Source organism: Schistocerca piceifrons, chromosome 1 (genome assembly GCF_021461385.2).
Source record: "Schistocerca piceifrons isolate TAMUIC-IGC-003096 chromosome 1, iqSchPice1.1, whole genome shotgun sequence".
NCBI lineage: Eukaryota > Metazoa > Arthropoda > Insecta > Orthoptera > Acrididae > Schistocerca > Schistocerca piceifrons.
The window spans coordinates 312,002,973-312,019,421 of record NC_060138.1 but is presented as its reverse complement, the minus strand read 5'-3'; the positions used below and the strand labels follow the sequence as shown (position 1 = coordinate 312,019,421).

At 37.5% G+C, this 16,449-nt stretch overlaps 1 protein-coding gene across 1 annotated transcript in view; it reads left to right on the top strand.

Moving 5' to 3' along the window:
- The window catches only part of LOC124712219 (esterase FE4-like), a 123,228-nt gene that overhangs the window by 44,482 nt on the left and 62,297 nt on the right, over positions 1-16,449 (top strand). Inside the window, 5 exon segments of the mRNA XM_047242516.1 lie at positions 147-297; positions 5,121-5,306; positions 5,481-5,683; positions 5,953-6,118; positions 15,648-15,823. Of these exon segments, the coding sequence (XP_047098472.1) occupies positions 147-297; positions 5,121-5,306; positions 5,481-5,683; positions 5,953-6,118; positions 15,648-15,823 (882 nt within the window).

Below are 16,449 nucleotides of genomic sequence, written 5' to 3'. Positions count from 1 at the left end.
TGAGGATTAACATCTAACTCTGATTGGAAAATTGACTACACTGTCATTGTCTTACTTTGATGACGCCATTTGTTTGCCCATCTTCACACTTTTTTATAAATATGGCTTCAGAAAGTCTAATATAAATTTTAACACTGATTTTACAGTTGCCAGCTGAAACAACTACCCTGAGACCAGTGATGGTATTCATACATGGAGGGGGTTTCGTAAATGGAGCAGGAATAACGTATGGTCCCGACTACTTTGTGGAAGCTGGAGTTGTTATTGTGACTATTAATTATCACTTGGGTCCATTAGGTATGTGAACCAAAGTCAGGTATTTTGCGTATGTCACACTTAATGATAACTGATTTATGAGTATACCCTTGTGTTCAATATCTGTTAGTATGGTCAGGAAGCACATTTTCTTTATTCATTACTGGGCCCTAAGTTAACATAATGGTAAAAGTGAATTTTTCTGTCAGATCTGTTGGTCAATTATTTACTTTTTAGCATATAGCATCATTCAGAATTTCAGGTAGACATTTTTAGAAGTTTTTTTGTCATCTTTCAGCTTTAGTTTGTCCAATATTTAACCATAAAATGGCTTCAACATCAGGAAGACATGAACTGTCAAATAACTTTTGTGGACTAATGCTTACAAACAAAGAGAGAGAGAGAGAGAGAGAGAGAGAGAGAGAGAGAGAGAGAGAAGTAAAAACAGAAAGAGAATATGTCTGACAAGCACGTATTGTGTTCACAAATTGATAGTTCAATAGAAAGTTTATCATCACATAGTGTGTAATTATGGTTGTCTCTCCATTACTATTACTCCCAGAGTCATGTCCACAAAAATTTATTCTTACAATAATATGAATGTACTGTAAACCACTGTGGGTGCCTGACAGAGGGTAGTTAGCATTCTACCACACATAATGCTTTCTTTCTGTTCCAACTGCGTATGGAATGTAGGAAGAATGGCTGCTTCAAGACCATTGTCAGTATTCTAAGACAAGACACATTATTGGTTTATAGTCAGTTCCCTTTGTAGACTGACTGCATTTCCCTGGTCTCCCGCAATGAAATTGGAGTCTGACACCCTGAGAAATGGAGATGGTGTATTTGTCATGACAAATAAAAAACTCAAAGACCCTGAGATAGAAATTGAAGAAGCATGTGAGATTGTTTGGGAAACACTCAGTATCAGGAATGAGTATAACATTATATTTGGATGCTTCTACTCACCAGCAGATTCATCTTGTGAAGTAACCAGCAACTTTAGAGGAAACCTCTTCACTAGCACAGGATGATTATAATTAAAGTTAAACTTTCAAACCACTGTAGAAATAACAGCACTGGTCAGAATGATGTTAAATTGCAACAGAATGTTATCAGAGAAGGGGAAAAATGTATGACAGAACAAAAATAAATAGTTAAAAAATATAGCAATAGATGGCACTGTAAGCATCATAATTTAATAGTGGTCAATCCAGGGCTGGATCTAGGAGTTTTACAAAGGGGGTCAAGCTTAAATTTGTTGCCCCTTCTTTCACCCCCACTCATAAAAATCAAAAAAATTTTAAAGTAATTTGGGTAATATATTTTGAAATAAAGGTCAGTATCTGACAACATTAACTTATTTTATTAAATGAATTAAGGTCAAAGAAAACAAACATAAACAATTTTAAAGTATACAAAAACATACCACAAATCTCATACAATAATCAATTTAAAACTTCACTTTCTGAGCTTTTTTGGCTGCAAAAACGTTTATGATACCATCATAGTTCATGGAAGCCGCTCATTTGTGCTCTATGGAGATTATACAGAGATTTGTTAATCTTTGTTGAGCAGTCATGCTCCTCAAATGATTTTTAATTAGTTTCAGCTTGCTGAAACTTCTTTCTCCAGAGGAAACAGAAACTGGTATGGTAAGGAATATTCTTAAGGCTATAGAAATGTTGGGATACCCCTCTACCAATTTATTTTTATAAATCAAACTTAATGTGGATTATGCAGTGGCATTTTGCAAGTCTCTCTCTATTACCAGCGCACGGTGTTTGAAATTTTCAATTTCAAAAATAAATTCTTCCTTGTTTAGATCTTCTGCATAGGTATCAAACAGTTCTGCTGCTTTGGCCTTTAAGTCCTCCAATTCAATTTTTTTGAATTTGGACACCACACAGAAAGCTAAATTTTGCACTAGTGTTCTCCAGTGCAGTAAACTGGGTACTCAGCTCAATTATCACTCTGTCAATTATTTCTTAGAGGGAATCCCGAACAAATCTTCCTGTGAATGGTTGGATACTTCATCCTCACAAAATTCATCGGTCATTTTTTTTTGGATAACACCATTGATACCTCATTAGCTTCTGCTAGCACTTTGGCCCCAGAGGTAGCTTCAGAGGTACAAGAGTCTCTGGAAGTTTTCTGGAAGTTCAAAAAGCCTTGAATGTTTCTAACAGCTTTAACAATTGTAAGGTCTTCTCTTTGCAGAAACTGACAAACATGATCTATTTTTTTCAATATTGCATACCAGAAACAAGTTAAGGCAATGAATTTGAGTTTTCTGACATTTTTATTAAAATAGGCCTTGCCTGTGTTTTGTTTCTGGTGTTGAGAATTTATAAGGTTCAATTTCTTCCAGAGCCTTTACAACTTTATGAAAATGCTTATAAACTGCTTCAACTGCTTCTACTCTTGCAGACCACCTAGTCCTGCTCTGGGGTTTTACTGTTGTGGGTACATGTGGATCACCAAAATCACCAGAAGTTTTCTTGTAGTGCTGCAAATACAATTAAATAATTTAATTTAACTTACTTGATGCACATTGTTATTAAAATATTTATATTCAAGCAAGAAATTCCAATAAGTTAATAATGGGATTAATATTTTGAGTGGACCTTTAGAACAGATAGCTTAATACACTGTTTGTGTCAGTATTCTGATTATTGCTGCCAACTGCATGATGTCTGGTGCAATAAGACTGCAGTGCAACAACAGTGGTTTCTCAAATAACTGTCGCACTTCATAGGTGCAGCCGGAATTTGATTATGGGATGGTTTTTCAACAAATTGGCATTGTAATAATGTAGACTTGTAATAGGCTTTGTAATAATGTAGACTTGTAATAGAACTCAAAAAAGCACTAGTAGATATATTGCATCTTAATCTGAACATTTCATTCCAAAGAACTGTTTGCTAGATAGCCACAATAATGTGAATGCAACATTAAGGAGCTTCCCAAGAATTTCTTCCTGAGGGAAAAAACAATCCCTCCCAAAATTTGCTGCCCCCCCAAATTTTGCCACCCAGGGCAGCTGCCCCCTTTGCACCCCCTAGACCAGCCCTGGGCCAACCACAAATGGCAAATGAATCATATGACAATGCCTAAGGTGTACATCTGATGTTAAACAAACTGTACTACTCAGTGTGCATGGGTGTACAGTTGTGATACTGTCAGTTACATAAGCCCATCCACCATGGCAACATCATATCACATCAGATGGGAAAAATTGGTTTTTAGTTGTCCTGAGGCTAAAAACCACATAAAAAGCATCTCTTCCATCAGTTTTTCATTGTCCTGAGGCAAAAAACAGCTATCAAGTCAGATTTTGACTTTCCTAAGGCCAAAAACCACACAAAAAACATCAATCAAAAACAAATTTGATTATTAATTTCCGTGTGACTGGCGCAAAACATGTTAAATATGCTATCCACCATTTTCTGCAACAAGTTGAAATCGAGAAACAGCATGTTCCGCAACTGATCGAAGAGTTTTCGGGATCACATTCAGAATGTGTTGCGCAATGTGTGCCTTCAATGCAGCTAATTTTGCAATCGGAACACTGAACACAAAATCTTCCAGATAGCCCCACAGCCAGAAGTCACACTGATTAAGATCAGGTGATTGGGATGGCCAGGCTGTAGGGAAATGATGGCTGATAATTCTAGCATTTCTGAAGTGGCGTGTCAGCAGCTGCTTAACTGGATTTGCAATGTGCAGAGGTGCACCATCTTGCATAAAACTGGTCTCATCCACACGTCAACGCTGTTGGAGAGCCGAAATCATGTGGTTGTGCAAAAGATACTCATAGTGCTTACCAATGATGGTATGGGTAACAGGACGGGAAGCATCTGTCTCTTCAAAAAAATGGGTCCCTATGATAAATGATGCCATAAACCCTCACCACACAGTGACCTTTTCAGAATGAAGTGGTACTGGTTGATTTGTGTGTGAATTTTCCATTGCCCATGTTTGACAATTCTGTATATTGATGTATCCTGTCACATGGATGTGGGCTTCATTTGCCCACAAAATCTTCCATGGCCAATCATTGTCCACTTCCATACAAGCAAGAAATTCTAAAGCAAAGGTCTCTCTTGCTGACAGTTCTACAGGAAACAGCTCATGTACATGGGTAATTTTGAATGGATAGGAAAGAAGGAAGTTTTGTAGGATTTTATGGACCATGACCAAGGATGTTTAGGTTACTAGTCAAAGACACTACTGCTAGACCATGGTTTCATCACAATGACAGACAAACACAAACAACATTTTAAAGTGAGCCCATGAAGTAAGAAACAAGTAATTTCTTAAATGTAAATTCAGATTATAAATTAAATTCATGAATGGAAATTCATAAAAATTGCTTCATCTGTCTAATTACAAACTGCTGTAGGATTTAGATAACTTGATAGAAACAAACACAGAAAAGTAATGTATCTCTAATTCTTAACATGTGGGACAAAACAAGTGAGGATATAACATTAGGTACAGGAAAGAATCAGTAGGAGAAGGAAAAAGCTACTAAGGTCACCTGATAGAAAAACAAACAACATATAATGAAGTTTTCCATTCTTTGTGGAAACTGTATACCAATCAGCAAATACTTCCCTGAGTGTGTAGATCTGACACATTTGACACCATGACATAACAGACAATTGTTACTATGCCTTCTTGCTAATGAGTGTTGCTTAAAAACTCATATTTCTGAGTGTGAATACAAAACATTATTCTACATAGAATGTAGTATGCCAGGACTGTGGAACTATTACCTGATCTTTGAACTAGGTAGGACTTATACGTGAAGTGTTCATATCTTGCTAAAATACTGCCACCTATTTCTTCATATGTTACAGGTTTCTTGAGTACAGAAGATCTTGTAGTACCAGGCAACATGGGAATGAAGGATCAAGTGCAAGCTTCACGATGGGTACAACAGAACATTGCTGTGTTTGGAGGAGATCCTAATAGTGTCACCATATTTGGACAAAGTGCTGGTGGTGCTTCTGTCCATTACCTTGTGCTCTCTCCCTTAGCAAAAGGTATCAAATAGTGGATAGATGTATTGACATGTCCTTAATACCTGTAGCTCAATTATTCATCCAGAATTATCTACTGTTGGAATGCTTCCTGGTAATATTAATGGTGTGCAGAGATATATGTCAAATATGAGAAAAGTCTATTTACTTGTGAACACATCTGACATTTCTTACCAGGTTTGTTTCACAAGGCAGTAGCTGAAAGTGGGGCTGCACTCAACCCTTGGGCATTTGCTAGAAACACAAGAGACAGAGCATATCGACTAGCCCAAAGTTTTGGTTATTCTGGTTCAAACAACACTACAGAAATAGTGCAATTCTTGTTGACTGTGGACGCTTACCAACTTCTTTCAAATCCATATGCTGCTCTGCCTATGGAGGTAAGTTTCTGCTTTCTTTCTCTAGCTTAAGTGACATTGATTATTATACTGGATTACTCAGTCATAATTCCTGCTCATTAAAATTAATCATATACAATAAATTGCACTCAGAGAGACCATGGTTAAGGAACTATCAAAAAAATGTTTGTGGTCATGCAGAATTTTGCATATGGCAAGAGTCTATAAATTAATTTCCTTAATTAACCATTTATCATCATTTTCAATTATGAAAATATGAAATTTAAGAATGAATTACTGTTTCCAAACAGGACATCATGGGTATCTTTCAAATGGTGTTTGTACCCAGTGTTGAACCACAGCATGATGGAGCATTCCTAACAGCAGAACCAACAGCGCTTCTGTCTCAGGGTTTATATAATGATGTTCCTTACATGACTGGTGGAACATCTGCAGAGTGCTTGTTTTATGTTGCACGTAAGCAATAAGCACTAAAAATTATTTATCAACTATAAATCATATTTATCTCCCTCAACCAAAACTCTTTTTACTCTTTTTTATAGTCTACACACCACTCATGGGTTAGGCCATTGTCCGTTCTGACTGGTCAACTGCTGCCTACAAGACAGTATAACGAATTATCTATGATTATGGGATGTGTGATCACCATACTGCCAATCCCTACAGCTGCTATTGCCGATAAATGACTCCTGTTGATGCTGCTGCTTCTTATTCAAACATCTCCTCATTTGGCCTCACAAGGACTGAGTGGACGTCTTACCAGATCTTCCTACCCACCTGAGAAAAAAATCCGATGATGTACTGCAAACAGAGTCTGGGTCCTCATTATCAAAGGCAGCAGCGCTGAACATTCAGCAGTTGCAGCACTCATATTCTTTTTTTCTGTTTATTATACATGTTTGTATTATTCTTTCCCCTTGCCAACGCCTTTTTCTCCTTTTATAAACTTTTTACTTCTCCTCCTAACCCATCCTACTATCATCTCTGACTGAAACCTGACATGTGGATTACTGATATACTACTTTTACTCTGCTACTCTCTTTCAGCTATTTTTTCTTCATATTTGCCTTTGTTTGCTTTTATACAAGCTGGGACCCTCTTAGACTTGATTCTGAAGCTACAACTATTTTCATACTCTGCAAACTTCTGTGACATGGATGGCAGTGAGAGTACTTTCCACTGAATCATACAGTAAGATTTCTTCCCATGTTTGAAGCACACAGGAGATTAGATTAGATTAGTACTTGTTCCATAGATCATGAATATGACACTTCGTAATGGTGTGGAACGTGTCAGGTTAATAAAAGGTGTCTATACAAGATATTACATTAGACAAAATATTACATGACACTCGATAATAAATTTTTTTTATTATTTTTTTTAATTTAATTTAATTATTTTTTTTTTTTTTTTTTTTTTTTTTTAGGTTGGGAATTACAATTACCCACTTACTATATCCAAAAATTCATCTAATCTAATGAGTAGAAGGAGTTGCCATTAAGAAATTCTTTTAATTTCCTTTTAAATCTTTTAAATGCTATATGGCTATCTGTCAGACTTTTGATGCTATTAGGTAAGTGACCAAAGACTTTTGTGGCAGTATAATTTACTCCCTTCTGAGCCAACGTTAGATTTAACCTTGTGTAGTGAAGATCATCCTTTCTCCTAGTGTTGTAGCCATGTACTCTGCTATTACTTTTGAATTCGTTCGGATTGTTAATAACAAATTTCATAAGTGAATATATATATTGTGAGGCTACAGTGAAGATTTCTAGCTCTTTCAATAAGTGTCTGCAGGATGATCTTGGATGAGCTCCAGCAATTATTTTGATTACACACTTTTGTGGAATGAACACTCTTTTATTCAATGATGAGTTACCCCAGAATATGATGCCATACAAAAGCAGAAAATGAAAATAGGTGTGGTAGGCTAATTTACTCAGATGTATATCGCCAAAATTTGCAATGACCCTAATAGTATAAGTAGCTGAACTCAAACGTTTCACCAGATCCTCAGTGTGTTTTTTCAAGTTCAACCCCTCATCAATGCATGCACCTAGAAATTTTGAATATTCTACCTTAGCTACCAATTTCTGATCGAAGTCTATATTTATTAATGGGGTCATTCCATTTACTGTGTGGAACTGTATATACTGTGTTTTGTCAAAGTTTAATGAGAGCCCATTTGCAGAGAACCACTTATGATTTTCTGAAAAACATCATTTACAATTTCACTAGTTAATTCTTGTCTGTTGGGTGTGATAGCTATACTTGTGTCATCAGCAAAAAGTACCAGCTTTGCATCTTCTTGAATATAGAATGGCAAGTCATTAATATATATTAAGAACAGCAGAGGACCCAAGACCAAACCTTGTGGCACCCCATTCTTGATTGTTCCCCAGTTTGAGAAATCACCAGTTTTTGCATATTATGTGAACTGTTTATTTCAACTTTCTGCACTCTTCCAGTTAGGTATGATTTAAACCATTTGAGCACTGTCCCATTCATACCACAGTACTTGAGTTTATCTAGAAGTATTCCATGATTTACACAATCAAAAGCCTTTGATAGGTCACAAAAAATCCCAACGGGTGACTTCCGGTTAGTCAGAGCATTTAACATTTCATTGGTGAAAGTATATATAGCATTCTCCACTGAAAAACCCTTCTGGAAACCAAACTGACATTTTGTTAAAACTTTATTTTTACAAAGGTGTGAAGCTACTCTACAATACATTACTTTTTCATGAATTTTGGATAACAATGATGAGGACAACACAACACCCAGTCCACAAACAGGGAAAAACTCTGACCTGACTGGGAATCGAACCCAGGCCTGTTCACTTGGCTGCTTAACTGCCCCTGTGCATATTGTAATTAGTCCAATTTTATTTTTTCAGTGGCTGTAGGATCAACTTGGAGTGGGCTATAGTATATTCTTAGATTACTCACTAAATTCTTGTTCTTGAAATTTTGTAGTTAGGCTTTTGCAAGGTAGCTGACTTATGTCTTGAAGAGACTGCTAGTTCAGGTTTATCAGTGTCCGTGTAACACCATTCCATTAATCAAACAAACCTGTCATGATTCATGCCTCCCTCTTTGTATAAATTAAATATCTGTCGTTAGACTCACAGATTTGAGCAATATTCTAAAACGGATCCCATGAGTGTTTTTAAGCAATCTCTCTGCACTTTCTGAGAATCCTACAAATTAAATGAAGTCTGTTACATACTATACCTACAATTCAGTCTCTGTGGCCATTTATTAGAACATTATTTTATTCTATGAGTTCTACCTTGATAGCTGCAGGCTTAGTTCAGCAGATTGCTAAGTGAACAGGCCTGGGATCGATTCCCAGTCAGGTCAGAGTTTTTCTCTGTTTGAGGACTGGGTGTTGTGTTGTCCTCATCATTGTTACATCACCACTGGTATGCAAGTCCCCTAAATGGCATTGTGCATGAAAGTCTTATGTCCAGCAGCAGAGCCGCCACATGACAGAGGGGGAGATTTTATTTTACTAATTGGTTTATTTATCCTCACAAATTTAGGGCCATAAGGTCTCTCCTACAACTAACCAGGCATTCTATGTATTTTACATTATGTTCACATAAAGACCACATGGTATAAATAGAGTTACATGTAATACGGTACATAACCTTAGAAATAAGAAAAACATAAATCGTCACAGAGGGCTCACATCTCTTTTTGGGTACATAGGCAATGAGCATGAGGCCCTTCTTTCTTTTCTGTGCTGCAGTCTTACTTTCTAACTGTAGTTTTTCTTGGACATGGCCTGTAGGATAGTTTCCCTGTTGGCAAACTAATCTTTTTGTAGAACATTCGTTATGGTTTTTTTCTCACTTAGTTTTTTTATTTTACACCACTTTTTTTTGTCAACTCATGTATCGTGTCCACATCAGAGTGTGACCTCTGTCTTTCCAAAATGTATTACTGGAGTGCTTTCCATGTTGGGAATATTGCCCACTACATAGCACAGTAGGCAGTCTGTGTGTAGGGTATCTTCCTGACTATGCAGAGAACACTTATTGATATCTGACCAGTTACCTTTCCACGCATGCTGAGAAGTAGTGGAAAAGCCCTCACAAGGATCTCAGCTCTCTAAAGCAGTTAAAGAAAAGAAGATGAAATCTTGGGAGAAGGCTATCCTAGTGACTCCACACCATTGGGCACAGAATTTATGTTCGTCAGTGTTGTTCCATTCCCACCAGTGACAAACAGTGACCTCAGGTGTGTGACCTGCCTCCTTGGCCCCTTCGTGCCTAACCTGGACAACATTAAGCTGATAATTCAATGCAACTGCAATAGATATTACTGTCACCTTCCAGAATTGCAACAATTGATATCTTCCCATTCTGTTACCTATTTTTCTCTTCAATAAACATGTTTCACTTATGACAATTCTCCAACTTTTTGAGGTTACTGTGATTGCTGTCAGATCTACACTGGCTCCAAGAGGGTATTTGGATGGGTCTGTGTACTAATTTGCACAGATATCATCAGTGAGTAGAGTTCCCTCCATATCACAATGGAAACAATAACAGTGTAAGTTTAATCACCCCAGTGATCACCATTTGTGCTATTCCCAGGCAAGGCACTTACAAACCTTGAGAAGGCTGCCTCAATCTGATAAATCCCCCACCACCCTCCACTTTTCTCCTACTAACAGATTTCAAATGTACACCACCACTGTAGGAGAATACCACATCACCTGGTAGGAGTGTCCTGGTTGACAAACTTCTTTCCAATTTTGATCTGTGCCTCCTCAATTATGGTGCCCTTTCCCACTTAAAAAGAAGACCACGGTCACTTTCATTCCCTCTCTGTTGCACTGAATCAATGACAGTAAGTGACAGTGTCGGGTACATTTCCATTGTGGACACCACACCTCTAGAACTATTAGTCCCCTTTCTACAAGCCCCATTTACTTACAGCCAGGGTAATGGTGAACCAAAGGTATTGCAACAGACATTCAGCACCATTATTGAGTTCTGGAACATCTCAAGTGACATGTTTCACTGACCACCCTCATCACTTTTAATTGACTCTGTGCAAAAGTTTGGTACCTGATTAGATGAAGTAAGAAGAAATACTGAGAGTGCTATGTATCCTCCTTGAGAATGTATGCCTCATCATCCCAGGTGCTGCCCAAGCACCATAATCTACTGGTCCATGAAAGATCAACAACTATTCTGGGGCTGCTCCTTAATGGTGTTGTTTCTATAGATATGATGGTTCTTACTGAACACTTCATGACCCATGTTGCAACAGCTTCAGCATCCTCTTTTTATCTGGCTACCAATAAAATGTATAAAAGACAACTTGAAGACCTATCCTTTCTCCTTTATACCCTGAAATATATGATGAACCTTTCAGTGAATGGGAACTACCAAAAGATATTGTATTCTCAGAAATACAATTAAGGGAAAACAATTTTCTAAATAATATTTAGTTATCAAAGTTTGTAGGATGCGCAACTGTAGCTCACAGTCATTGATTTCCTGTTAAATACATTATTTGAAAACTCACAGGCTTACAAAAGTCCTCAGTATTAAACTTTTAATCTTTGAGATACATACTGAATTAGGAACAATTATTTTCTGAATAAGGATACTACTACTAAAATTTATAGAAAGCAGATGATGATATAGTATGCATTATATTTTTATTAGTCCTCATTAAAATTTGAAATACACAGTGTATGACACACCCTCAAATTTTATATTATCAGTGAGAGATGTTGGGGGAAACTGCATAAGCAGAATGTTCAGCTGTAAGCATTGTTGTCCATTTTTATGTCTCTGTTGTCTCTACTCAGACATGTACCTCCTGAAGAAAGTATTGGTCAACCCATCTGTCCCTGTGCAAATTCAATAATTTTCTGTTTATATGATTCATTTAAAGAAGTTACTTTATTATTGAATACATTGTTGAACAGATGCTCAGTTTAGATCCTACAAATAGGAAGTTACCTATGTTGAGTAATACACATTGTCTAATGTTGGTCTCATCACAGTATGTCACATACTGCATTGTATTGTACAGGCATGATGAATTAACAAATACCATGTACCAAAGACACCACACTTTTTGGCCATGTGTCCTATGACCTTTTTTTGCTCTTTATCCTCTCAGGGACTGTTTCTTGCAGTTTCTCCTCATTTAGCAAAATCACCATGTATAAGCTAGCATTTTGTTACCTTTTGTGAGTGTAATGCTGGCTATTAAAACTGCAGCACCATGAAATCCAACAACTTCACATTGGCATGAATTGTACAACATGTTTGGATATGCAACTGATTAGCACATCAGTGCAACTGCACAAAGTAAGAAGCAATAATGGTATGCACCTTCTGTGTACCAGGAAATATTATTTAGTGAATTTCTCATTCTGAAATTGCATTGGGATGTTGATGATAAGAAGAGTATTTTTTATCTCATGTAAGAAATAGGGACATCTGTCAACAGATGTCAGAATTCAACAACAAAAGGACTGTGACTTATCGAGATTGCCATTTATCATTCCATGATATCACTGCTCATTTTGGTTGAGTTTACATGACTGTTGTGCGAGTAGGAATCAATGGATTCACAAGGACCATAATTGATGCTCCGAATGATCTCAACAACCCCATGTGACTAGTACCCAAGAAGAAAGATGTATTGTTCACACTGCTACCATGTCATATATCTTGTGTCAGAAAATGGGCTTCCTTGTACAAAGACAAGTATCAACATGGAGAGTGTGGCAGTGTCTGTAGACTAAGGACTGTTGGCATGGTGACCAATGTTGTGGCTTACTTTGATGCAGTAGCAGAGAGAGGTGTGTCATTAGTGGTGTAACATTGAGCATAGGAGTGGCACCACATATTTTTTCACATAAGTCATGGTTCTGCTTAGAAGTGTCATGATGGACATATCAGTGTGTGGAAAATCCAGAGAGAATGAACATAGCCAGATTGATTTGTCATTGTCACACAGGCCCAGTGCCTGGAGTGATGGTATAGTTTGCTGTTAGGCACACAGTGATCACCTTTGCTTTACATTACTAGTAATTTTGACAGCAGCTGTCACATTTCCAAAGTGTTAAGAAAGGTAGCTGTGCCCTCTCTGCAAGGTCCCCATTATGTTATCTTTGAACAAAATTCATGAGATGAATGCTTCTCACGCTGTCCTAACATGCCTCAGTACAGAGGGTGTTTGACTGTAGCCATGGCCAGTGCATTCTCCAGATTTCTCACCCAGTGAAAATATTTGTTTGTGGGGTGCTGAGAGGTTGTCACACCTACTAAATGACTACCTCAAGTAGCATGGAATGATGTGTCTGTGTCTGTCATCCAAGCTCTGATCGACTCTGTGCCCAGCTGTGTTAGAGTAATTTTTAGTGGCACAGGTATCTGTATACTAATTTCACACCATGTACACCCCATTCTTTTAACAAATTTAATAATGTATTCTTTTGTGTGCACTGTATTCACAATAAGCAAATTTTCATTATTTTACATCTTTCCTGGTGACTCAATTTTAATGGTCAGCAGTGTATAAAAGTACACAAAACTACCATCTTCTCTTGTCCTCACAACAGGCAAGCCCTTTTCGTCCTGTAGTTTCAGTGACTTGCCATTTCTTTTTAGCCTTTCCAAGCCTTTCTCTGTTTTGTCCCTAAGAAAGGAGCTAATACTTGCAAAATGTAGGATAGTTTTGTGTACATTTACATTTTTTTTTTTTTTTTTGTATTTATTAGCAGTACAAAAATTTTGCCTTCGAAAGCTAAGTACTGGACAAAAATTCTGTCTCATAATTTTGTAGAATTTATAAGCAGAAGTCTCTGAACAGCTTCTTCTTGTTTGTACACAAATAAGAAAACTCAGGGTCAACACAACATATGGTGAATGAGGTAATGCACAAATTTGCAACTGTTTATTGCATTTAGGGAATTTAATTACACTTTCTACACTTGGCTTGCACATCATGCCTTTCCAGATGACATCTCTCCTTACACCCCCTCCTGCACTCAACCTCCTACACCATGCATCACTGTACTGTAGAAGACTCAGGTGCAAGACCTGTTACATACATCCAACCACTACTGCCTGTTCCATCCATAGCACTGACACCTATTACAATATCAAGAGTAGGGTCAAGTAACAAAGGTGACAATCACAGTGCACTACTTTGTATGCTTAGAAATATCTGTGCAAGCTGTCCACAGTGATGAAGGGCTAACTAGAATTTCCTACTGTAGAGAACGAGCTTCAGCATAATGAGGTTGACTTTAACAGATAATTCATGATCCATGTCATCTAGATACTTCAACATAAACACTTCTTCTTCAGAATGGAAACTCTACCAGTAACAAATCATTTTTAGTTTCAACTGCCCTAGCCAACAGCTCCCTTTTGTTGTTCTCTGCCTGCCTCTGCTTCCTGTGTTTCTTGTTTCTGCCTCGTTCCTAACCTTTTCCCCTATTCCAGCCTTGTACTTCCCTTGGTATGTTTATCTTCCATGTTAACTAACCCGTATCTTCCTTTCCTTGTCTCTTTGTCTTAATACATCTATATGCTATTATCTCTGCGTTTCTTCTTGCAGTCTGTAATTCTGCTCCCTGCCTCTCTACATACATGACAGCTACCTCACACAATCACACCATCAACTTGCACACCGACATTTCTCCTAACTCCCTTCCTCTCCCATTCCTACCTATTCCCACTCTATTCAATGATCCTCCCACTCTGTCTAATAAACACTGCTACTTGCTCCATTTAGGCTGTAGCACTGGCAAAGTGGTGTGTGTGTGTGTGTGTGTGTGTGTGTGTGTGTGTGTGTGTGTGTGTGTGTTAGGTGGGCGGGGAGGGGAAGAGAGGGGGAGGGGTGCTTGTGAACACATGCCCATTTGTGACTTAGTCTGAAAGAATAAGTTTCTTGTTCTTTTTGCCACGCCTGCTTGCTGCTCAGCAGCTATTATGTTGTGTGGGTATCAAGCAATCACTGTATGTGTAATTATATTGCATCATATATTTCGTCTATACAGGCTGGGACCGTTTTAGATCACAGAAAATAAAATGGCAAGCCAGATTTTCAAGTTTGTCCTTTACTTGATTGTACCATTTCCAGCCACAACTCAGCCTGCTGTTTGCTTTCTTAGTTTACAGAAGTATGTTTTCTTTTATTTACAGCACTCTGTTGTAACTCAACATGTCTAACATTGTTACATACTGAGTTTTCGTGTAAACTGATGAACAACAAAAACTTATTTTTTTGAGCTATGCAGCACATGATCTGAGTGGTATCATGATGTCACTTTGCGTAAATTGTAAGCTTTTATTCCTACATGAAACTGTCATTTCATTATTTTAACAGCTTCAGATGGCCTTTCAGTAGCTGAGCAGGTAGCCCAGTTGGATCAGAACTTAGGATATGGTCCATTCCTAAATTGAAAACATGAATAATAAAAATGTCTTTCAAAGAAAACATCAAATTTGTTTTAAACAGTTGCAGAAATGAATCTTAGATTAAATATTTGTATATTTGTTTTAAATGGACTCCATATCTGAATGGTTAAATTCACTGTCTTCACTGCAGAAGAACCCGGGTTCAGTACCCTGTACCCCTTCATACATTTTCTAAGATACATACATTTTCTGAGATAGAAAGGTCTGTAAGGCCAAGTGAGGAACTGCTTGAATAGAAACAGTGACGTAATGGCTAGAGGGATTGTCATCATATAGATCACATGTCCCCTGATCATAGATCACTTCTCATACTATTTTGTAGGCTGCAGTTTCTCAGTTGGAACAGTCCTAATGCCTGACCTGTGACTGATGCTTTATTTTGCATTGGTTCTATCATTTATTTGATAAGCTAAGGTACAGAGCTTGTTTCTTCTTGGTCCCACATTGTGTAAATTATAAGTTTTTAACCTCTGTTATTAGACGCTTACATGAAACTGTCATTTCATTATTTTACAGCTTCAGGAGGCCTTTCAACAGCTGAGCAGGTAGCCCAGCTGGATCAGAACTTTGAGTTAATGATTGGACCTGATTTAAGGCTGCCTACAGCAGAACAGAGAACACAAGGTGCTCGTGAAGTGAGGAGCTTCTACTATGGAGATGCAACTATAACTCTGCAGCAGAACAGCACAACAGTTAGACTTCAAAGTTCAAATTAAATTTGTGGAGTTAGTATTGTTTTATAAAATTATGCTCGCTGGACTGTGATGCTCACATTGTCTCACCAAAAATCAATTTTTGCATTCAGTGACATTTGGGTTATGTCAGAACAACTGAACGGAAATCAACTCTTTAAAAATCGAAAGGTACGGTGTTTGATCCTATGACCTCCCATCAAAATCTCAATTGAGTTTGCATGTGCCATCATGCCTGACATGAGTTCAGTGCTACAAGTCCCTTCAAGTTGAAGAAAACTAGAGATAGAGAGCACACTATACTTAGTATTGTTCATGATTCTCTTGTAGAGGTTAGAAGTGCATAGTTAATATCTCCAGGTTCAAAGTAGCAGTCCTGCAGAAATTTTTACGTAATGGATTTCATGAAATTAGTCTAGGAAAATTAAGAAAAGGCTGCTAACTTCAATAGTCTTAATTGTTTACTGTTGCTTCTTGTTTCACTTATGTATCATATATATTAAAGCTTAAACATGGGAGTGAACTTTATGCAACACTTTCATACACATAGAAACACAGCAACAAGCAACCCTGTTTTCCCAACCAAACATGACATATCATTCCTAACTCAGCACAATTTCTACATA